The following is a 26,235-nucleotide window of genomic DNA, read 5'->3' as shown; positions in this document are numbered from 1 at the left end:
GTCAATTCTCAAAATTTAGTTTTACTCTTGTCCACTGTGAGGAGTAGTGAAACAATCACAGCACAGGCACTGGTGTGTTGCAGTGCTGCTCTTTGGTGCAGGATTTCTCCTCCTGCTGGCCCTCCTGGAGGTGTATTTGTGGATTGCTCTGGGGAAGGCTTACCTCGATGACCAGTGTTGCTGTGTGCTTCTTCCCATACATCCTTGGCTTGTATCCCACTGTTATATGGGTTCCCACAGTGCCTTCTGGGAGAAGTTCTCCAGCTTGTGGCATCACAAGGAAATCGGGATCGCTGCCCGCCAGGAAGTGGGCAGTGAATGGCTCTGGGTCCCTACGGAAAAGCACAGGAGATTGTTGTGCCTTGTACAGTACCTTAACAGAATTTATCTGCAAGCCAACATTTAGACCACCATGTGGCATGACTCAGGAAACATGGCATGGAATGAATATGGAATATTAACAGTATTCTTACTTACAGAATAATTATTCTGTAGTAATTGCTTATTCATACACAGGGACCTGCATACTGGTATTCAATTTCAAACACATTTACATGCTATTATAAATATTATATTAACTATGGAGTAATGAAAGCATTTACCACTAGAATAAAATGAATTATTTGAGTTGTAAAGGTATAATAATAGTGATAGACGTAAATTCCACATCAGAGTGAAAATCCACTTTTCCTATTAAAGCACTCCCCTTTCCAATAATCAAATAAAACTGACAAGCTATCCATTTTATTAACTTTTATGACTAGAACTGAATTTGCATTCTGGCAGTGTTACTAGACTAGTAGGGAGTTCTGAAAGCCTTGAAATGAAGAGATGAAAAATAATAATTTTTTATTACTGTTTTCACATTTTTCATATCCCAACAACTGAACATTTTAAGATTTTGCAATAACATAATTAGGTTCCTCTATTGCTGCTATTATATATCTCTTCTCTCAAAGAATTTCTGTCACAGGTACTGCAGATCTTGTCTAATGCCTTGTTTCACAGCAGTGCTGTTGGACCCAAAGAAAATCCCTAGTCCTGGTAAAGACAGCGGCTGAGCACTATAAAACAATCTTAGGCCAATCCCAAACTAAAGCCTGTCCATCACAGCTCCTCAGGGACTACTTGCCATAAACATTCTCAGCATGAAAAGAATGTACATTTCTGTATTTTCTGGTGAGGCATTCTCCTTTTAGCCTTTATATGTGTTACTGAGGACAACTCTATCACTCTCTGGACACAAGGAGAACACGGGAAATTGAAAGTAGAAATACAGTGGGGTGGTCAAAAATTAATCTGCTACACCCTGGCACTGTACAGCAGGGCAAGTATTGTGCATGCTTAGAGGAAACACATTTTCACTTGATAAAACCTGAAGAATGAAAAGCTAACAGTATCTCAGAGAAAAGCTCTTAAAATCTGTTTATTTATGGACTGTCACACCAGAAATAACACTTTTCAAAGAAAATACCCACAAAGAAATGAAATTTAATATTTTATGGCAAGTTATATCGCTGCAGAAATGTTCCACATTTCCTGGGCAAGCGCTATCCTGTGGGTGGCATTCTGGGCCTATGTCATCTTGTTTAAAAATAACCCTCCTTTGGAATATGTTCTTATGAAAGGCTGTACTATATTCAAAATGCTCTCGTGAAAAAAAGGTCACACTGCCAGTTTATAGAAACAAACAGTGCGAGTGCAGAAAACAGAAACTGAAAAGCTTCTGTTGCCTCAAAAGAAATTAACTGATATTTAGCAGTGCTGTTGGACTTGGGTGCATCAGAAGATTTAGCCTGGCTTTTCCTTCAGGTAACAGCAAGGTGAGCAAAACTACTGAATGTCTGAAAGTACATTTCCAGTCTTGTGACATCAAACATATGCTAACAACCTCTTTCTGTGGTGCCTAAAGCTGTGCCGCTGAGTTTCTAGCCCTGAGCCATCAGCACTAATCCTGCTGGGCCTGAGTTCCCATCCATATGCTGGATAAGCCTTGAATTTTCACATCTTTATTTCCCACAAGGACTGCTCAGCTGTGAGTGCCTAGAGCACACCTACTACACACAGACACACAGACACACAGACACACAGACACAGACAGCAGACACTGGATCAAAAAGAAATGATGCTTCTAGACCAAGCAGCAGAGTAGAGCACTCATCAAAAATGCCTGAGATAAACATTCAAACCATCATTCTGAAAACAGAGACCTGGACACGGCTCTTCATTTCCAACATCACTGCTCTACAGGCTGTTCAGGAACATTTTAAGGCAGTACTTTCTTTATCTCCCATGTTCAGCCTGTTTTCCAACAAAAAGGGATGACAACTCCTAATAAGTGCTTGGTGTCTTCATAAGACATCCAAGAGCATGACTTGGACTACAGATGTGATGATGAAATGCTAAGGGAGATGAGGCAGGGGACAGGCTGCATACACAGGAGACACAGGAAAATACAGATTTCATTCCTGCAGAAATTACCTCTTAGCAGGGTGTTATGCAACAGTAGTTTGTTTCAGGGTTTTTTTCAGAGACATCAAAACAGTCAGAGTCACAGAGGAGAAAAAGCTACAGTTTCTGTCCAGACAAGGGGACCAGACAGTTTAAAGTGAAACTGTCAAAAAATCATCAATAATTATGCACACAAGATATTTACCAAGTCAGAGAAAAATATCTTATTGCATCAACCTTTTCAGATTTTAATTTTCATAAAGAAAAATGGAAAGAAAAAAATAATAAAAAAGCTTTAAATAAAATCTGCATGCTTCTTGACAGCATTATCACAAGGTACTAGAGGCAGTTATAATTTTTTTCATGTTGAATAAAATACATAAAGGCATATGAACCTGCATGAACACATATAACCACAGATGAAACCTCCCTGTTCCCAAAGCCTGTCCCTAATATTAAACAAAAGAGTCAGGGCATTTCCTGTATGCAAAATGTTTCTCAGAGTATCAACTATATCCAAATAAGGAAAATAGAAATTTTGACAAATTAAATGTATAACCATAATATGATAGGCCAGCAGGGATTCTGATGAAGATGGTACAAAAACTAACAATTAAAAAATTACACATAATCAGAAGCAGGAACCTTTCACTGATAAATCATGCATTGCTTTAAAAATAAATCTAAAGATGCCTTCTCAAGACAAAACAAGCAGTGTTTTCACTGCTGTTCACATTAGGGAGATGAACTGGCATGCTGGGTACCTCACAAGCATAAGTAAATTGCTTTCTCTTTCTCATCTTTTATAATAAACAGAAATCTGAAGATGAAATTCCCAGAATAGCACCTGAATTTCAGACATTATCATGTTCTGTGTCTGTATATTTAGTGTATAATTAAAAATTAATAATTATGTTTTTTAAAATGATTAAAATTTAATTCCTCCTTTTTGATTACTCCTTCAGGTAAAACAGCCGTGGAGTCAATGTTTGGCTTGTCATTTCTCAGCCATGAAGGTCAGTTGAGAGGCAGTCTGTACTTTTCCAAGAAGGGTGGCAGATCCTAACATACTTTATAAAGCTTAATGATGTGTAGAGTTTTGAAAACACAGATGAACCAAGTACAAATGAATTAGAAAATATAAGGACAGAGGCCTTGTAAACCAAAGAAAGTAAATGTTTTTTCCCAGCTGTCTTTCCTTAACTCCTCTCATAATGGCTTGATACTGACATCAGACAACATGAACTCTGTCCTTACTCAAATAATGAACAAGAGTAAATACTAATTTGAATTTAAATAATAATTGGACAATAAAATCATGTCAACCTGGAAAAGAGGAAACTGAGCTGGTCTTTAATGGGCATATTTATAATTACTCCTTTAATCTTGTCCTTAAATAGAACTCTATGCTTATCAGTGTTCTCACACTAGAGAATTTTCAAATTATTAAAATAAAAAAAATAGCACCTTACGTCTTCAACTGAAGAAAAACTTAAAATTTATATTCCTGTAGAGATCACACACCACAACTTATAAAATACTCAACAAAACTGAAAATATAAGCCTTTATTAAATTAAGGCTCAAATAGGTTTAATGTTTCTCTTCCCAAAACTACTGCAGCAGTAAATTATTCCTGTAGAAATGTAGCCCTTTACAAAACCCAGCATTTTGAAAATCCATGCATAAAAAACCAGCCCAAAGTCCTTTTGATCAAATACTTGGGTATTTTTTGCTAATAAAAGAAGAATAACAAAATGTCTTATTCTGTAAAGTATCTGACTGCTTCAGGATAGGATATAAGGGATATGAAAATGTTGCAATGTGGTTCAACTAATAGTTAATAAGAACTAAACTTATTTCTTGTAATTTGTAGTTAGCATCTCTTGGATGTCACAAGATATTTCAGTTATTACACAGTCGAGTCCTTCAAACTTATTAACTGGATGCATTTGTCAAATTCTATAGAATTATTAGTGATGCTTGGTATGATTTAGATAACTTCCTATCAACCAAAAGAATGGAAAAATAAATTAGGAACTCATTGTTATTTATCAAAATTGGTTATCTTTTATACCCAAACCAACTCTGGTTTAATTGACCACTCTAAACCCTGAACTTTGTACATCAGAAAAGATATAAACTGCCAAGTATCACTTCTGTGGCTCTGGAAAGGCTGCTTTGGAATTAAAGGACTTTCAAAAATATGAGCAAACACTGCATGACAAACACCTGTCAGGGAATGCTCTACCAACCCTAAGATGACTTCTTGTTGTGTACATGTTGTAAAGCAAAAGCAGGAGTTAGAGGTTCTGTCTTTACAAGATGATTTCTGTCTCATTCCTGTTCTACCCAGGGCTGCTGTATTTGCAGAGTGACAGATGACTGGATACAGCTCCTGGCTAAATGTGTGACATGTCAAGTATTCTATTAGGAAGGATGACCATAACTTTTTGAAAGGTCTGCTGAATGCTTACATTATCAATATTTTCCACTAGTCTCCATTCAAACTCCAAAAAATGGAGCCCAGTCAACATTTTACAGCTGCCACTATGTGGGAAGTGCTAAGACAAAGTATTTTATTACATCTTTAGATTAGTGGTAGAATTTTGCAGAACTGATAACAAAGAGATTGGCAGAGGAATCCAGGCCTGTAACATGCACAGCAACATGTGAGAGAGTGTAGGAGAGGGTGCATGAGCTGAGAACTTACCAAATGCATTTTCTTGCAGCATACTTAATTCTGGCTCGTGGCAGTTATAACAAAATACAGCAGTAATTAGAGTAAAACAGCAATGGTTCTTAAAATTGTAATTGTAAACATTTTTTTGGTTTTCCCTTCAGAATTAGGGAGGGTACAGAAATAAAACGGGTTGCTCGCTAATTCTTCAGAATTAAAATTAATTTTGTGTGACCAAGGAATGTTTTTAATTGAACATTTATTCTATGCACTAGGAAATGTGCATAGAAGAAATAAGGAAAATCTCCAATGAAAAGTAGGTTAAGACAACTATATCTGCATATGCAGTCATTTTAAAGCCTAATTTCATCTTTATTCTCATCTCCCCAGCCCACCAATTTGGAGTTTTTTTCCCTCTTTATTCTAGCTCTGTTTCCATAATCAGGTGGAGCCTTGGATTTGCAGATGCCTCTCTGTGGAGATCACATCAACACCAGGCTGTTTGCATTTGTGACAGCAGGTGCTATGTTTTTCTGAGGGGTTATTTGAGTTTATCCAAGTTTCCTTAATGTAACAAATATCCTGCTTGTGATAAACACAGGACTGGAGTGACAGGGCAGGAAGGCAGGATGGAAAAATTCTACTGTCTGTGGGAAGCCATACATGATTGAAACAATCACTAACAGGTACATGGAAAGACAGAACTAAATTGGTGAAAGGAAACTGTGTATGAGCAAGAAGCAGATAGAACAATTAGGAGAGAATTATCCCCCAGCTTGACTAAACCTTCAAATGGAGTGTAGTTTACAAAAAATTTGCAAGTGAATATAGTGTTCACAAATATCTATCTATCCCACACATTTCATGTTGGCTACTGAAGTATTTGCCCTGGAAAACATGATGTAACATTCTACTTTATCAGGACATCAGTATTTTAATGGGAATAAATAAATCTAACCATCAAAATACCTCTGTACAGGAACAGAGAGCACTAAATAAGCTCCAAAACCCACTTCTGTATTAATACAAATGTCCTGATCCCAAACTTAATTGATTAAAAACACATTAAGTTATCTTCAGTAAGCCAAATATAGAAAGGACTAGTTTTCTTAAGCAAAGTATCACTCTGAGAATTTTTATGTTTCAATTACAGATTTAAACATAAAATAGTAGAACAATAATTTAAGATGGATATCAAATAAAATTCTCTAAGTTTTATTTCCAAGGATAATATTCTATCCTGTTTGGTTAATGCTGCCGTCATGCTGTAAACCATTGGCATTCAATAATGCATTTGGTATTAAAACAAGCACTGACATTATCTCAAACATTAGAGGTCTGCACTAAAACAAATTACCCCAGTGGAAATGCTGCCAACGATTTCAGCTGGTGTTGAATTAAACCTACATTTATGATAAAACCCAAAAAAGGTCATCCATGAATGTTAAGAAGTGTAGATTTTTCTTATTTAGGAAGTGAAATCTGCTGATTTGACTCTAATCAAGCTTAATGCCAATACAAGAAACCCTTCAACAACATGTCCCTTTGGAATTTTTAAAGCTGAAAGTATAATAGCGGTCTATTCCTACATCCCACCTGATGTACGTGCATACAGTTTTAAAACATACATTTGTTTCCTTCATGGAATAAAAAAACTGTTCAGCTGCATTCTCAGTATCTTTCATTATTTGCTGGAGCAGACATTGGGCTATTTCTCATTCGGTCATGCGTGTGTCAACTTTAAATGTATTAAAAGGTTGCATTACATATTACCATGAACTGCTGGAGCTTTCATTATTGCAGATCATTGTGAAGAGTGTAGCAATGACCTCCCATTTGTAACTGATCCTTCCTGAAGCAACTACACCAAAATCATTAATTCAGTCTGGGCTATTCTGTATACACTGAGGATTTTGGGGGAGGAGGGCATGTGGAATTAAAGGAAGGCCACTTTTGAGTTGCACTAGCTGTAAAGAAAAGGAAAGCAAAACCCATTGATCTCATAGGTTTATTGTCGATCACTGAAGACCCTCATTCAATGTGGTGTATATATATATAATATATGCAAGAATCCTAACCTGTTCTTAATAAGATCCTGAGCTTTTTTTTGTTGCATCACTATGTGCCCTGCTAGCTCAAAAAGATGCACAGGTATTCTCAGTGATGATGTGCAACCCCTCTGTCCTGGCAGCTGCAGGAGAAAAAGACACATCTGCAGTGTCCCTCCCTAGCAGGTTACTCAGAAATGCACCTGTTTCCCCCACAGTTACTCTCAAAGCAGCAGTGCCATGAGCTACTGCCCAGCATAAGTAATGAAGACAGAAAATATCTACATGCAAGGAGAAAAAATAATCACCTCTCTTAAAGTAGCAGATTCTCTACAGATTGTGCTGCTGATTGCTTACTAAAGAAAATTCCAAAGGGTTGATCATTTTTTTTCAGGGAGGATCTATAGGATGATTATTTATATCCTATTCAAAAATTTTAAACCATGTTTTAATATTTCATTGTCTTATTTTTAATCTAAATAATTTGAGTTATTCAAGCATTAAATTACACCTGTAATATATGTTTTTCTTATGTAAATGCTTCTAATCTGCAGGTCCACTATTCAATGTGTTGGTTGGCTGAGTGTTCTGTTTCTATACAAAACCTCCACCACCAAAATCTCCTAAACAAATATAAGATAAAGCAATGTAGGATAAAGCAATATTTAACTTACAGAGCAGTTCACAGAACCACAGAATGGGTCGGGCTGGAAGGGATCACCACAGGTCCAGCCTCCCTGCTCAAGCAGGGCCATCCCAGAGCACATGGCACAGGATTGTGTCCAGGTGGTTCTTGGATATCTCCACTGAGGGAGACTCCACACCCTCTCTGGACAATCTGTTCCAGTGTTTGGTCATTAAACAGGAAAGAAATTCTTCTCATGTCCAGGTGGAACTTCCTGGCCATCAGTTTCTGTCCGTCCCTCTTGTGCCATTGCTGGGCACCAGGGAGCAGAGCCTGGTCCATCCTCTGCCTGCTCCCTGCAGACACTGACAGACAGGGATGAGGTCCCCTCTCAGCCATCTCTTCTTGAGGCTGAACACCCCCAGATCCCTCAGCCTTTCCTCAGAGAGATGCTCCAGTCCCTTCAACATCTTTGTCACCCTGCCCTGGAGCTGCTCCAGGAGCTCCATGTCTCTCCTGTACTGAGGAGCCCCAAACTGGACACAGCACTTCAGGTGATCCTCACCAGAGCTGAGCAGAGGGGCAGGATCCCCTCCCTGACCTGCTGGCAGTGCTCTTCCTAAGGAACCCTAATGAGTGGAGTTCCTGGCACTGTTTATAACATGGAGCTTTTTTGGTACATGCAAACATTACATTTTGCATTTGAAATGTATGGGGGGAACACTTGCTATATAAAATAACGTTGGTATGTGTTTAAGGGCAAAAGGGAATCTGTCTTCCATCATGGCTCTTCCTTTATATAACTATAATGACTCAGGTTTTATAATGCCTTTCTGGAGAACATCAGGTATCTTTACTACTATCAAACACCTACCAGGAGATTACAGTATTGCCAGAGCAATTGCTTCACTTTTGTTTCTGAAACAGCCATTCTATTGAAGCTGTTAACTTGAACACTGTGATAGAAGCCTTTGTCAGAGTCCTCAACAATTATCATCACTGACAGACATCTAAAACCTGGAACAACTGTCCATCTTAGATACACAGCTTTTGGAAATAAGCTTTAAAAAAAAAAAAAAAAAATCAGTTGGAACCAAATGCACTTCCTGATGGGGATGAAACAAAAGGATGTATCTACAATGAAAGTGTCAATCTGTGTATCTGGCACACTTTCTAGATATATAGTAAAAGCAGTTAATTTAAAAGAACATAAAAGAAACTTTAAAACTTCCATAAGCTAAATATATTTTAAGCATAATGATTCTTTCAGATTCACTGTTTACTATTTTTAAACTTGTCTATCATTACCACACAATTTATTCCTTGACTTACTGCTGTATACAAATGACACTCTGAGTTTGCTATAACATTGTAAAGCTCTGAGAAAATAATTGAAATGTGTAAAAATATATATAAATGGAGATTTCAGCAGGACTTTTACAAAAGGAGAGTAACAAAATACGGAAGAATTACACCATTATTTTAACTAGTGGAAGTAGAGATGAATTCATAGCATGCTTGCATAATACAACAGGAGTACTTTAGAAAGAATGGCATATTTAAAATTTTTAAAGCAAAATGTAAGGAAATGTTTTTAACTTGGTGTAAGCATAAAGTACCTTGAAAAAAATCTATTAGTAAAAGCACTAAAGCTTTACTAGTGAGCCTTTAATATCACAAAACACCTTCCTTAAGATTGAATTTTAACATACTCCTGTGGCAATCCGTTAATCCATTGCTTTTCCTATTTCACACGTTCCCCCTGTTCCCTGCCCTAGCCATGGCCTCTCCCTCGGTTTCTCCCTGTTGGCTCCTGTACCCCAACCCCGCCCAGGGACCGCCCCTGGGCCCCTGACAAAAACTACACTGTGCCCAGACCACGAGGTCTCTCTGCCTGCAGAGATCACTGGGACAAGATGTGAGATTAAAATCTTCTTAACCCACGTGGGGAGACCCTTCTCACTTCCTTCATCATCACTGATAACGCTGATAGCTGACCAGAGCAAGACCGCGGGGCTGTCCGAAATGGGCTGCGGGGTGCGACTGGGTTGCATTGCCCAAGCAGCCCCTCTGAGCTCTTAGGAAGCTACAGCCTGCTAAGCAAAATCTAGCTTTACAACAATCTCCCAAGCCTTTTAGGGCAAAAAAAGTCAGAATATAAACATCTGGATCTATTCCACAGGTCTTCTCTTAAGCCAAAGCCTAAATGTAGAATGCTTCTGTTTTCTACAACAAAGCTTCAAAATCACACTTGTTACTTAAACAATGCAGCTCTTGAAAATGCTGATGAAATAGCTGCATCCCAGTTATGTTTCTGCTGCCCAAATTTATTCTAACCAATGTGTCTGAGTAGGAGTTGTACCCTCAGAAAACTGCATAAATTCTTGAATGTAAGTGTTTTTACCTTGTCTGGCTTGTGAGCTTAAAGCCAACTATGGATTCCTTATTCAGGCCAACAGCTACAATGTTGATCACATCATCCACTTCTGGCTCTGTGGCAATGAACAGCATTGGAAACTTCCAGAGGCCTCCTGCAGTACACTGAACTACGAGAGTTGCCTTATTCCTTAAAATTTCAAATAAAAACACTCAATATATAGACAAACATTATGAAACATAAACTGATTAATGTACAAAGTAATCCTCAGTGTGTGGGAGTAAACTACAGTAAAATGAAAATACAAATGGGTTTAAATTGGAACACATTCTTAATTTTGCATAGGATAGTACATATCAGGTAAAATTGACTGGAATGTAGATTAAATAGCAAAGTACAAGAAAGAACATAATATGAAAGCAACATTCCTGGCATGGGCATGAGGTTTTATTCTTCCTCTGCTTACTCTTTTCTGAGTGAGAAAAAAACCTAACTAAATTTATTTTACTCATTATTCTGTATTTACTGTGGTGTTAGAGGAGAATTTTGTCCAGAACATATTAGCAGTTCATATTAGGATCAAATAGATCTGACAAAGGTCTGTGTACTTAAGAAAAATGCCAGATTCTGATGCCTTCAGACTGTCTAAGAGAGTTGGTGCTGTAGATTCTGAAGATAACAAAACAAAATAATTGCAGTCATTGAGTCCTGTGCACAAAGCCTGATAAGTCTCAAGTACACAAAGACAAAAAAATCCAAACCAACTAAAAAATAATAAAATGAACAGGAGAATGTAGAAATGAAAAGGCTTTCTAAATTCACCTCCCTCTGCCACTGCATTGTGGGGGGTGGGGGGGAGGGTGGATTATTCTTCCTACAGGTTTGCTCTTTGTTATTCCATTAACCTCCTGGACTATTGCAAGTAAAGAGTAACCTCCTGCCTCCTAAAGATAACTTTTTTCATGCAATCCATGATACTCAGCAGTGACTGCTCCCTAACACTCCTGGTAAGGTTGGGACTCTGGATTTACTTTGTGCCTGCAGGTCACTAAAGCTTCTTTCCAGCCTGCTCCTGACACACATTTGACTGTATCCAAAGGAAGGTGTAACTTCCTTCTCTCCAAAAGGGTGTCCCTTCCATGGTTTCCTTTTAAAGAAGGGAGATGTTGTCACGTACATCAAAGCACATACATCATTTTTCATATCACAGCTATAAAAAAGGAGAAGAATTTCCTGTGGATCATTGTTACTGGGGCACTAGAAACTAATTTCAAATTCAACTATCCCATCCAGTCAAAGAAAATGCACACATGCTTGTCTAGGAAAAGTTTTTCAAGACTTGTTTGCATGTTCTTTATTAATTGTGAGAACAACTAGTTTTAATTGGAAGTCTTTTGATACTCCAGTGTTTAGAAGTAAAACAATGCACACACAGACTATGGAAGTAACTCAACAGAACCATCTCACAGGCACTCAAAAAGAAACACTGTCAGTTTTAACACTGAAGATATCATACTGAGAAGCAGAAAGTGAGAAAATCTAAAATAATAGGCCTCAGTGGTAAAAAAAAAAACGAGGAAAATAATGCAGGGAAATTATTATATAGGTAAGAGTGACCAGACAGGATCTTGTGATAGTAAGGAACAGGATCTTACCTCATTGGCTTGCTAGGTGCAAATACTACGTTAAAGATCAGTGTTACAATTCTGGATTCTGTATCCCATTCTTTTTGAAGCAGCTGCACACCAACCAAAGAGTCAAGCTGAGATCTAATTTCATCTGATTGATATTGCAGTTCATACAGAAACTCCAGTGTTGCAGAGGAACCTAAATGATACAGGAGAAAAATATCAGCCTGTGTGTGCTGTAATTTCACACAGTTGGTCGGCTCAGTGTTACAATTCTTCCATTTGTCACTAAAAATTACAAATAAGTAACACTAGCAATTATCTAAAACTTAAGTGATTTCCTTCTGACTGCATAATTTAATCTTCCCATTTAATATGACAGGCTATATACTTTCCAGCAAAATGGAAGCTGGAAAACTTACTTGAGATATGTGAATGGTAATAGCAATATTGCTCTGGCTACCACACCTGCATTATGGAGAGATATTTCTAATTCATCAGCCAAATGAAAATTTCAAGTACATAATACTCTTTTTGAGTAATGCCATTGGGACAACTGAAAAAAAATCATTAAGGACATCAATGCCATTGATGGCTGCAAGCCTGAGAAACAGAACACAGAGAAATAGTGAAGATGTCACCCCAGCCTATTCTCTTATTCCCTGAAGCAGCTATGAAAAGGCCAAGTAGTAATGACATAAAAATAAACAACTGAGCTTCTTGAATCAAATGTCTCCTCCAGCTGCAATAAAGAAAACTAAGATATTCAGTATAAAATAGTAATTTGTCCACAGACGGGAACATTTCTATGAGGAAAGGAATCTCAAGCTGCTAATCCATTTAAAAGTTTTACACATTTTATGGATGAGAAGTGTTTTAACACAACCACTCTCTCCTGCAGGAGATTTTTGTTTTACTATGACCACCTATCTCAGGGCTCATTTTGAATTTGCACAGCTGAGTACAAATGTACAGAACTGCTGTGTGTGCATCCCTGTATACATATCCTGGCTGCAGAGTGCCAGTCAGCTGCAGAGTAAATTCCCAAGGCCTTCCAACTCAGAATACTAAAATACAGACAACAGATTTGTTTATATAAAAAGTCCAAGAGACAGTGTTGGAGAAAAGCTTACTTTGGTACTGCCAATCTGTAAAACCACCCAAACTTAAGTGGCTATGGAGATGCCTTCCCACGCTTCTAGTCCTGTGTCCTTCTCTGAAATGCACAATTTCCCTCTTCCCACTTCAGCAGCTAACAGGAGGCCTGAACTTTTGTTGCCTTATTTTTGTAACACATAGATTAACTCTGAAAAATGTAGCAGCTTATACTGAAATATTTCTAATTCTTTAAAGTAAACTCTTCACAGACAGCTGCACAACATATACCAGATTAGAGTCACACAGATGTAATCAAAGTATTATGACCAGCATAAGGGATTATCAATCATAGTAGGTTAGATACACATTGAGTACCAAAACACAGGATTTCCATGCATTAATCCATATATACACGGCCTTTTTTACAATAAATGCAATTTGTTACAATGAAATTCAACATGAACATTTTCTCCCACAGTCTATAAAATTCAGGATCATCCTACGTTGTTTCAAGCTTGCCATGTCTCCATTTGAAAAATATAATGTTTATGTCATGCACTCAGATTCCAACACAGCCCAGGGCTTTTAAGAGTCACCCCTGACAAATGCTAGGACACGAAGATTCAGATGTTGACAATCAATGGGAGAGAAAGGATGACACAATCTGGAGCATTCCACAGTGAAAAAAAATTGCAGCTGTTGAGCAGATGCTTCTTTCAGCAGTTATATCACACAATGCTACTCAGAAAAAGCTTATTTTACAGTTCAGGTGCTAGGAGGACAACACTGGGAATTACATGCTGCTTTTAATATCCAAAAACATTTGGGTTTGGTTTGACATACATACATATATATATATATAACTTTTTAGTCAGAAGCAATTAAATATTTTTTTTTTCTGTTTCAGGCTGTTTTGCAACCTGTTCTATGCTTATATTATGTAATTAGTCAAAATATTTTAATACTTCCAACACTTAAGGAAGAAATGATGCATTTATGAGTGCCAACATTTAAAAGCCTTGTTATGTCGGTCCCTTCAGCTCATTTTGATCTAGACTGCTGATCTAGTTTAGGACTGCTAAAAAATGTAAAGCATAGTTATATTTTTCATCACAGCTGCCCTGGAGACTCCTATATTAACATACTGTGGGACTTCTCTGTGAAATGTTAATATCTGATTCTAGCAGTCCTGTAATATATGTGCTGCCTAAACAAACTGGCAAAACTCAGAAGAAAAAAAAAGTTATGAAACAGCTAGGAAAGTGTCCAATTTGTCAAATATTCAGAGTCCTCTTGACTCTTAGCACTTCCAGTTTCAATTAAAATGGCAGAAGTTATAAAACATGGAGACAGCACTAACACTTTCTTGAAAGCAAAGTCAAATAAAATATAAGATGCTGCTTGAATAGGCCATTACCCTTTAGGCCCAGCTCTTTGTATTCTTTCATTCAGTTTTCTCTTCATTTCAATTCAGTTTTCTTTTTAAAAATCACTATTTTTAATACACATAAAATTCCTGTTTTACCTAATGCAAGATGTAAAATACACATGCAAATATAAAAGTATAACCCAATTAATCCACTTGTGTTCTGTAAATAGAGAGCAGCAGAGAGAGCTTTAGCCACATCTGACTCAACATAGAGATATTTATCAATCCAAATACTGTAAAGATACAAGCATGTTATTTAAATACATCTAGTTAAATCTAGGGAATAGAAATTCTGATTATAAAAAATATTACTTCTTCATATTTTCTGAATAATTGTTTGTCTTATTTAAGTAAGAAGAGAAAATATATTCTAAAGTAATTATTCCATTATTAAACATTATTATTAAACATTTCTTCTTTTCAAAGGCAATTGGTCTTTAAGTGTTTTCATTTGTAAATAAAGATTTTCAAAAAGGTAGTATGCATTTCAGCAACATTAGTGTATGCAGAATTACTGAAGCACCTGTGTTTAAAAACCAACAAGGCTTTTCAGCTATCCACTTTTATGACTTGGCTGTCATTTATTTGCAAGTGCTAGTAAGGACACTTCTTCAAAAGCTCTGGAATAAAAGTGTTAGGGTTTGGTTAAATAGCCTCTAAGAAGATGAAAGGATATAGACCACTTTTAAAAAAAAAATATTTTATGACTCATAAGACCTATGGCATGAAAACTCCAAGGATTTTACACTCTGGGCATATAAATCGGGGAAATGTGAATTTTTATGACTGCTAGATTTACTGTAAAACTAATTAATAGATGCATGCATCTAGAATGAATGCATCTAAAAATTAAAGGACTATTCCAACAGGTTAACAAAATAGGAATCTCAGAAATTTAAATGACATTTTAGTGGAAAAGAACCTGTATTCAATGTTCAAAAGAGTTAATAACAAAGACATTTGTAGATGGGCCTATTGCCTATAGAAGGCACTGTGAGAGGTCCACTGGATATTTCTGACCTCAAACAGAGTTACACAGTGTTAGCCTTTGTACCTCCCTCCTGCTTCTGAAAAGTGAATGTTTGATTTCACTGAGGACCAGCTCATTATACACCACGTTTTCTGATGATAAAAATCTCCTGGACACTGGCCTGGGAGGCTGCAGTCTCTTGTGGATACCCAGGGGAGATCTGGCTGTCTGAACTCTCCACAAATAGCTCTTAACCTGTGGCAGCACTTGGTGACATGAACATGGCAAAGGGGAGCATCTCCCTAAGGGACCCTCTTCACTTTCACACTGTCTCCCATTTCCAATGAGACAGATGGAGATTAAAACTGGGATGGAAAAATGCTCAGACTGCAAAAGTGCTTGTCCTCATTGCAGAGGCTTTTCCTTGGATGGATGCAGTAAAACAGAGATGCAAGTGAATTCACTTAACTCATCTGCAGTCATTTCATAAAGGAGGGCAGCACAATCATCAAATACAAACATGTAATTAAAGCCCAGGCATTCATAAATTTGCAGTTTCATGCTTTGCATAAACCAGATTAATTATTTTCATTTGGTGCTGAAAGTAACACACTGCACCCTCTCATTGATTTTTTCCTTTTAACCATTCCGATAATTTCCCAAGGCTGTGTCCATTGTGGCTCTGACACCTAAAAAAGATTTCTTCCCCTCTTGATCTAATAGTCCCCAAACTGCTAACACAGAAACTACAAAAACAGATGGTAACTAAACATTTCTACCAGATATCTGGCATCTAATCTTCACCTTCCAGATCTTTTGAAATACCTTCTTTCATAGCCCCTTTCAGGTCTCATCTGACACTTGTCCTTTTCCTGCTTCTCCATCATCTTCCAGGAGTTTTCACACAGACACTGCTGGAACTCAGTAGGCAGTGGGAAATGAACATTAAATATGCAGTTGTGCCTCTCCAGAAAAAGTAGAGGCTGACAGAACACATTATTGTACACCAGAGCAAATAATCTTAATCCAATATTTAAGTAAATATTCCAGTGAACAGCTAAAAGTGAATTACAAGAGTAATGAAGGCAAAAAAATAAAAAGAAGTCTGGTGGTAAAGAACATCCTAACATTTAAGGAGACATTATCTGGGCAGCAAGACATTAATCTCATCTGAGAATTAAATATCTATTCCTCATTGTAAGATGTCAAAATTATGGGACAATAGCAGCAGAATTAACAAAAACCCCCAAAGACCTGGCTGTAGTTAAATATACCTTCCACCAGATTTCTTCATATGGATGCAAAAGAGCTGTATGTGGAGCAATAAAAATACCAAAGATAACATCATAAATTTACTGAATGCCAGACACCAAATTACCTTAAATACATAGAAATAAATGGATAGAAAAGCTGATCTCTTTTCTGTTGGTAATAAAACTATTGAACCTCATTGGAATTCAAGTGAATCCTCAATGTACTTCTGCATATATATCTTTATATCTCTTCTCTGGAAATTTATTTCTCTTTCCATATCCAGTCAAAAACCTTCATCCCTATCTTCAAGACTCTGCAAAATTCCACTCTTATCCACATCTTTTTTCACCCTGCATCCCACTGCCTATTTCCTTAGCAACCAACTGGAATGCTTCTTTCCTAAATTTTCCTCTTACATTCAATTTTTGTTTCCTAATTTTTTTCTCTTTCAAAACACTTCTTTAAAAAGGTATCTACTTCTAAACCAAGTTTCTACTGTAAAGAGAGCAGCAAAAAAGCCTTCCCTCCCTTTTCCTTTTTTAAGAATGTGCTTCTTCAAAACACTGCATAGTTTAGTGAATGAAATGGAAGCTTGTGAATCCATGTATATGAAACACACGGTGTGCATCTAGTATCTGCTGTTCCAGATACATTTCTTCATTGTTCCATGCAGCTTGTTTCCATATATTCTCTCTCTCTGAATCCCTTTTGCACTAATTCTCTTTTTACTGTGCCTATCCATATATCTTTCTCAATGCTTTCTTTATTTTGATATTACTTGCATAGTAAATTGAAACAAAAACCTCAGAAAAATCAAAAGGATTTTCTTCAGCTCAAAGGATCTCACATTATTCTCTTTTAATCTGGCATTCTACTCAGATTTGTACACTACCCTATAAATTCATGCTATAAAGGAAACAATTAAAATTTATTTCTTCATAACCATTACAATCCTTTTTCAACAAGCTCCCTTTTTATTTAGCCATGTCTTCATTTATCCAGAAACCTTGGCAGACAAAGATCACAACTGTACCTTGGCACAGAAACATCAAAGCAGCTTCTCCAAGAACACATCTCATGATTTAGTCTTAATTCATACAGACATTATTTTTTCCATGGCATCCAGAGCAATTTGCCTCACTTTCAATGTTGCCCACAGAAATCAGAAACAACTCAAGCTGACTTTTATCCTAACCATTCAATTTGAATTGGCACACACAGAGGCTAAACTGAAAACCCGTGTCACCATTTTTTCAACAGTTCTTGACAGTTTTACACTATACTATGGTCTCTTACAAAAGCATGCCTTTTTTATCTTCTGGCTTTTTTTAATATACAAAACTGAGCCACAGAGAGTGGAACACAGCACCTGATCACTAGGGGTCACACTCATTTGCTTCCTTTTCCTTACCCAACAGATTGCATTCAGTTACACATAAGACAGAACATCTATCACACAGGGTAGTGCAAATTACTCTACTAGAAGATATTTCATCTCATGGGAGGTACCCACTTGTGTTATTTTTTTGGACACAAATCAAGTTTCAGAATTAATAAAACTTTTGTGTAGTAAATTTCTGAGGTTTTACTCTTGTCTTCCTCAACTGGCTTGAAGAAAGAGTAATGGTTCAAGGTTACAATTTCATTCAAAGTTCTGTGGTGATTCTATGTAACTTCTATTTACTTGACTTATACCTGTATCTCCAAAGCTTCAGATCAAATTGTTCTTAGAATGTCAGAACTACAGACCTGATGCAGTAATTTAGAAAAACATAAAGTTTTATACATTCTGCAAAACAACGGGGGGAGTTTGTTGGGGATTTTTTTTGTATCGTGTTCTGTTGGAAATGTGCAGTGTAGGAGAGATGGAGGAGATCTAGAGATAACAGCTTCATTTTCTGTAAGAACAACAAAACTTGAACGGTGCAACTTCAGTGACAAAAGACAAGGACAAAGAATTTTATCACAGAAATGATAATAGGATGTCATAACCTGTAAATGGAAGAGCATTTGAGATAGGCCTGTTGCATACATGTGTGCATGTGGTTTTTTACTATAGTGACTGTCAGATACATTTTCTGGGGCAAATTTAGGTGCATAAATCCTCTGCTTTACTATGACAAAAAGCACTCAAACACAGTGCAGAGACAGGGAGACCACTTTTCCATTGTTCTTCAGAAAAACCTAAGAAGTTTGCATCTTGAGGGGTTTGATCAGCAATGCTTTGTTAGTGTCCCATAAATGAGAAAATAATTCAGAAAACAGTGGAAATTAATGCAGACAGATCATTGTGAAGTGCTATGATGTTGCAGAAGGACACTTAAGGTCCTGGAGAGCTGTGTTGGCCATGGTTTTGATTTACGGAAGCTCCCCAAAAATATCTCTACAAAACAAGGGTGTAGTGGTTCTGTTTCTATTATAAGTACTATTTCCTTACCACCCAACCAAAGAGATTACAGGAAATTCTGTGAGCAAGAAAGGGGAGAAATGGCAATCACAATCATGTAACAATTAAAGTAATTATTAGACTCTTCTTCAAATTATATTGCCTAGGTTTTTCTTATTCACTAGCTCAAATCATTTTAAGGGACATCTGTGTGTTCTTGTTTCAGAGATACATTATTTGGGTTAGTCAATCAGTTCTTTTGGACTTCTCCTCTTTCCTGGATCTACGTGATACTGACAAGTAGCACCTGGAAGAGTTTAATTATTTCTAGGTTTGTATTTTTTTTTTTTTTTTCAATTTTATGAAGCTGAATAAATAACTTCAGATTAGTTTATAAGTGATCTGGTTCCCTTTAAGTATTGAATATTTAAACTGACTATGATTTTGCATAAGTATCAGAAAGTAATTTTAAGTAACATAATGATGATTCTCATTCCTAAGGCTTACAGATTTTAGCATTTTATAAAATGGCAAGGAAAGAGAAATGAGTGACTAATGTTCATAAAAGCAGTTCCCAACTGCTCACAATTTACGAGTTCTTTTCTTTTTTTGTCGCTATTTGTTGTTATTGTTCTAGTTAAGGAATGGCAGTAGGAGGGTTTACTTATGAGATAAAAAATTGTGCTATATTTTTTCTCTTTTTTAATGGACCCACTGATAGCCTTGCATATCAAGAAGAACTATTTGACCTTCTTCATTAAAATGCCTGGCATTATTTCAGTTCAATAATGAAAATAAACAATACATCAAATCTCTCCCATGTTTCACTCATAAATAAAGAAACAAACAGCCAGATGTAAACAAAAATTATGTAGCTGAAGACATAATCCATCTAAGACTTTCAGTTCTGCTCTGATGCTCTATTCTTTGACTTCTACTTGTTCCCTGTTTTCCGTCACTTGTCACCCCTAACAACAAAGTAATAATCCATAACAAAGTGTTTCAATTGTTGGTTCACCCCCTTGTCAACAGTTTCATTTTGCCATTGATCACTGCTTTCATCAGCTCTTAATCCAAAACAAACACTGTGTTATCCTTTCTCCTATTTCTTGCATAGGAAGAAAATCTAATTTATATAGCTATAATTTTCTCATCCTCAGGGCTTATTTCAAAAATAATGCCACAATTATTCTGACAATACAGAGATGGCTTAAGTAGGATAGAGGGCCATCTTCATCATTATTATCCTCTTCATATTGCTTTCAATATTAACCTGCTACACTTTATCAGCAATTACATTAACATCTCTGGATGAGAGATCAAGTCTATAAAAATATCTTGTCTCCCAAGATTTCTTTGGTCATATGCAATTTGATTGACCTTCTATCTTAAAGGTGAGCCTCCTGATCCAGATCCATCACATTAAATGGGAATTTAGTGCAATCCATACCACTGGCTAACATAAAATCCTGCTGGAGATGGACAACAGCTTTTTAATGTGTGTTGGGATGTGTTTTTATTCTTTGCCTGTTTCAAAGAGCTGCTTTAATGAAATAAAAGAAAATAGAGCCTTTTGTATATTCTGATGAGTTTCAGGAATATTAGACAATTGCTATAAAGGTTTTATAAACAGTGAAACAAAGGGTACAGATACACTTTGTATAATGTATGCCAATGTACATTACAGTTTAGCATATCTGGAAAATGTTATTTCACTCTCAGGTGCAGTTGAACTGTCCATCTGCTTAGTCTGAGTTCAGAATGGCTGTAAAACTTGCTCATAACATAAACCAACCTGGTACCTGTGCCACCCTACAGAATCAGGGCAGCACTATTCCCCTCAAAGGTAACTGTCATGAAACCTTCCCAGAAATAAGAACTCAGGAGCAAGGAGCTAAGACCAGCCTTTGTGCTGTGAGGAGACCAATGAATTAATAAAGATGAGGGAAGTTAATGAGAAAGACTCAGCCCTCATGGCTGACTTATGAAATAAACTGAAGCAATTGAAAGCGCAAGGTTACAAAGGACCACTACAAACACACAGAGTTGTGAATGTCAGTCAAACTTCCATAACTGATTTGTGATTTTTTTTTAGAAGATTGTGGAAAATTAAATATGTTTTTATTCCCCACTGAATACTTAAACTAAAAAATAGCAAACTTCACACTTGTTTGGATGAATCTCAGCTCTTAAATTTCCTTTAGTGAAAAAGATATCTTTAGAGCCATATGTAAGAAAACAGATGAAAAATACATTTAAGGTGAAAATATGCATTGAAAATATGCAACTGAAAATTATTTTTAAAAAGGGCCATACTATATTTGCTATGGCTAAAATATTAAGCTTTCATTATTTGATCCCTGGAACTTTGCTGACTTCTGAACAAGAAACTGTCATTGGAGATAGACAGCATTTAGATTGCAGCCTCTTTCTTAAGAAATTATAGTAGTTTCCTGTGTCAAATGCACTCCTCTGTATTGGATGAAATTGCATTTTTTATGTAAAAGATATGCTTGAAGATTTTTCACTTTATAAGACTTTATACTTGTCCAAATAATTTAGATACTGAAGCACAGTATTAGCTGTTTAAATCTGATCTGCCAGTAATTATCATCATTTATCCTTGAATGTAAAAACTGCTTACTACACATCATGCACTTTGATGAATCACTCTTTCTAAAGGGAAAAAAAATGAAGAACAGCATGCCAGACTGTTATCTTAAAGGTTTAGGCTTTTATTTATGTTATTACTGGTAGACTGCAGAAAGCTCAGATAGTACCATTAAATTTGCTTCCTAACAGGCCTCAAATTCATCTATCAATAATGGCATTAAAATGTCATTGAAAACTAAGAAAAGCACAGTGTTATAAATGATTTTACTACCTATGGTGTAAAGCATTTCATTACCAGACTTCTTGCTTAAAAAGATGCAATTCCCCAAATCAATGTCTTGTAGCAGAAGCCAGTGTTAATAAATTATTCCTATGAATAAAACAAGTACTAGACATCATGAATCTGCAAGACTTTCAAAATGCTGCCTCAGCTTGCTCAGTGCACATTTTTCTTGTCAATTCAGATGCCACCATTTTGGAGGGAAATAGCCCAGGTGTGATTAAGGCAGCCCATTCATATATGACCAGCCAGTAACGAGCTAAATCTGTTACTCTATAATAAAAAAAAAAAGTCCTTTTTTATCTTGATAGACATCTGTTCTCAAAAGGCTGAACAAAGTTTTATAATGGTATTTACAGTTCTCCAGAGGAAAGAATGTACACTGACAACTTCACATATTTTTGCTTTACTGGATTTGCCACTACCACTTTGTAATATGGGAGTGTAAGATGATAATATGCCCAGACAATAAGTTATCTTTGGCACCGCATTATGAGTTTATATAAATACATCCATATATATATATATATATATATATAAATATAAAGTTTAAATAAGTAATTATGAATATTAGCTAATCAGTAAGTATATGCTGTGCAAGCTCTTGTTAACAGTTCAACTTCAGATCTCCTCCTATTTTAAAAGCTTTCAAAAAAATCTCTTTAAAGATCTGGACCATAATTGCTGATATGAGAATATATTGATCAGTGTGCACAGCATGAGTACGTTTGCATGAGAATTGGCCTTCTAGGAAGGATGTAATGCATCTTGATTTACCTTTTACAGCTATTCACTTTTTCCCAGTTATTTGGCAGGACATTTTCTGTAACATGGTATTCCTGCAAAGCCTCTGTTGGAACAGACTGTAAATGGCAGAAGTGGGACACAAAACCCAAGCTTGTCTGTCTCTCCAACTGATTACCTGATAGACTGCAATTATGGCAACATCTGTAGACTCATCTTTTACCACCTTGAACAAAGTCAGAGTACAGGTAAAATCCTTTCCCTCATTTAGAGCTATGTTAAACACACATCAGTCTGACTCATGTGAAGTGTCATAATTTTTAAATAACATTTTTCTTAAAAAGGAGGATGACTTTGAATCCAAAATGAAATGTTAATTTTCCAAGGTGCACAATTTTCAAATTTGCTGTAGTGACTATGACTGATAACAGAAATACTGGTGATACAGCAGTAACAAGAATTCTTTCCTTACTATTATATGTTGTACCATTCTGTTTCAAGGAGAGGTGTATTTTGAAAAGCTGCTGTATCTGAATAAATTGATTTTCACTGTGTTCTCAGCAGATTAACAGTAAGTGAAAGCTATCCTTTTACAAAGCTTTGTCACTTCTTTCAAAAAGTCCTCCTTCTTCAATCCCTTCTGATACCAATATTGGCCTTCTGATGGGAATGCATCTTGCAAACCTGCAGATAAATGTTTCCTGGCAATGCTTACACAGACATATTTTTTCTAACTGAAAGCTTTGTGCAGGCTCTCTTGTAAAGGAGAGATTGTGTGCATGCAAGCCTCACATCCAGGACAAATTTAAAAAAAGGAAGGTTCAAGTTCATAGGATCATATAGCTGCAGACAAAGTTAAACAAATACCTGTTCCTGAAAGATGGTAAAAATATGGACTGGGACAATCTGCCTAAACCTCACCCCTTGTCATGGCAGAGCTGCACATTTGGTGAAGTACTTAACTTATTTGAAATGTTCCTAAAATAGTATGATATCAAAACTATTCTTACCATCGATGACTTCTGGGGTGTTGGACGACTCATCCATATTGACCATGGCAGAATTCCCTGCATCAGGCAGAGCAGTTTCACCAGGCACTACACCAATCAGCAGCAGCTCTACTCTCTGCTCTAATCTCTGCCTGGCTTGACAACGTATCACAACTACAGAAAAGCAAACATATCTTATTTGCAAAGTGCTGGTATCTTGATTTTAACAAAGCAATTAAACATAGGAGTTAAATGTGCTTAGAGAAAGACAGAATTCCAGTAAGGAGCAAGACAAATAAAAGCTTTTCCCATCCTTAACTTTCTATTGTTCTGTTGTGATGCAGTAGTAGAAAATATTGCTAAGCAAACAAAAATCTGTTCAGTTGGTTCCCAACAGCACTTGCAAATTTCTCTCTTATCTTTAATCATAAAATGTATCTTCATTTACGTTCAACTGCTAATAGGAATTATGCCATAGTTTGAAACATGCCAGTAAGAAAGGAAGACTGAAACAAATCAAAAAAATAAAAGGATTTTACAACTAAATGAAAGAATTGTTACTCTTTGATTTCTTAGTTTAAGAGTACTGTTGTTCAAACTACGGCTTTAATAGAAATATGCCAGAATGAAAAGCATTCTTCTGTTTGAAGCATCATAGAACTTCTTTCAATTCACTAAGTGATTTTAATTTACTGCTTCCAAAATATGTCTTTTTCATTACAAAGTTGTTAGGTTTTAGCTTATACACTGGTTTTTATAAAGCTTATTTCAACAGTTATTTTTTCTGGTTCTTTCAGTATTTATTGGCACAGAAAAAGGAGAAAATTACACAAAAGCACTGAAAAAAATATGTTTTCCCGAAGAAAAGACCTAGAACTTCCTAGAGGTCTGGGAACCAACATGAAAAAGAATAGCTGATCACATACTTTTCAGTTTCAAGTTAAAAAATAATCTTCATCAGTTACATTCAATATTTCTTTAAAAATTAACTCTGAACTTAACATCAGGAATTAATGATCAATAATTTGGAACCATACCATAAAGAACCATATAATACCATATATATAAAGTGTTTATAAAAAGAGCAATTAAATCTTTTTTCAGTATCATGTTAATTTAGCTTCAGCTTTCAGTTCTGGAACTTGATTCACTACCATTACTCTGGAAAATAGCTAATTCCACATCAAGTTCAGGTAATTTCCTTTCTCCCTTGGTCTTTCCCTGTTTAACAGGGTGTAAGCAATTTCTAGAGCTCTCTCAAAAGAATTTCCATGAAGGAGAGTTACTGAAATAGTTAAAAACACATGCTTTTTTCTGAATGTATGACGTTATATTTAAGAATAGATTAAATTCACTGTATTCCACTAGTTTACCAAATGTTTCAGATTACTGTGTGCACATTGTGTCCTTTTCTATTCCACGGCTCATCTTACTACCAGAACTGATTTTACCTAAATGGCTAAGTAATATTTACAAATAAAAGTCAGACATATCTAGGATTTGATTGGAAAAATCTCTGAGCAAGCTGCCCTTGAGCAGGTGCTTAGGCTAGATGACCTCCAGTGGTCCCCTCTAATTTAAATTGCTGTATGCTTCTTTGACTCTACACTCTACAAGAATTAAAAGAATATCCCGGATGATTCTCCATTTGTAATCACTCTTATAAGATAGCCAAGTTATCATCTACTTAACATGTACTACATGGGTTATGACCACTGAGCATTTTAATTGGTCTCATGAGATAGAAAGCCAAGTGGCTTCTAGAAATTTAAGTATATTAAGATGCAAATAAGAATGACACAAAGATGAACTCCCTAATATACCAGCAAAGCAGCTTTGGGTTTTGACATAGTAGCTTGTAGCCTCCAGGCAATTTTAATAAATGTCTGCATTAAAAGAGATGACAATAATGTTCTGATCATTATTTAAAATATTTTTAAGTAGATTTTCTGTTATTGCCTGCTTTGGATTCATACCTTACCACATAGATTTTTAAAATGCCCATTTATAACTGAAAACCATAGGCTTTCGGAATCAAGGTTGGAATGGAAAATTCGATAAACACACAAATACATATTTCTGTTTACTGGGACATTTTTGAAAGACCTAGAATTTCCTTGGAAAAAAATATTAGCCCTACATAACATGCTGATGCCCAAAGAACAATATGCATTCAAAATTAATGCAATGCTTTCTTATGTATTACAAACATTTATTGACTATAAACTAATGGATAACATAGTTATAAATATGCTATAATTTAGTTTTGCTGTTTTAAAAAAGCACTTAGAAATTTTACATTACTTAAGAGTTGATAGCATGTAAGTTTCTGATCATATACAGAAGTGATGTCACTTAAGCAATTCATGAATGCTAAACATTTTAATTCATAACTTATACAGAAAGTATTGGGCCCTGCACTTGGGTCACAACAACCCCAGGTAATGCCCGAGGCTTGGGCAAGAATGGCTGAGAAGCTGCCTGGTGGAAAAGAACCTGGGGATGTTGGTGAAAAATAGCCTGAAAATGAGCCCAGGTGTGCCCAGGGAGCCAAGTAGGCCAATGGCACCTGGCCAGTATCAGCAGTAGTGTGGCCAGCAGGACCAGGGCAGTGACTGTCCCCCTGTACTGGGCACTGGTGAGGCCACACCTCGGGTGCTGTGTC

The 26,235-nt window shown here is 36.3% G+C and overlaps 1 protein-coding gene across 1 annotated transcript in view; it reads right to left on the bottom strand.

The window, feature by feature from the left end:
- The window catches only part of CFAP47 (cilia and flagella associated protein 47), a 277,703-nt gene that overhangs the window by 10,107 nt on the left and 241,361 nt on the right, over window positions 1–26,235 (bottom strand). Inside the window, exons 60-63 of the mRNA XM_069031242.1 lie at window positions 23,592–23,744; window positions 11,835–12,006; window positions 10,207–10,368; window positions 164–332 (exon numbers count right to left, since the gene is read on the bottom strand). Coding sequence (XP_068887343.1) covers window positions 164–332; window positions 10,207–10,368; window positions 11,835–12,006; window positions 23,592–23,744 — 656 coding nt within the window. The remainder of the gene's footprint in view (window positions 1–163; window positions 333–10,206; window positions 10,369–11,834; window positions 12,007–23,591; window positions 23,745–26,235) is intronic.

Source organism: Aphelocoma coerulescens, chromosome 1, assembly GCF_041296385.1.
Source record: "Aphelocoma coerulescens isolate FSJ_1873_10779 chromosome 1, UR_Acoe_1.0, whole genome shotgun sequence".
Lineage (NCBI taxonomy): Eukaryota > Metazoa > Chordata > Aves > Passeriformes > Corvidae > Aphelocoma > Aphelocoma coerulescens.
Note: the sequence above shows the minus strand (reverse complement) of the source record. Positions and strands in the feature narration are given on the sequence as shown.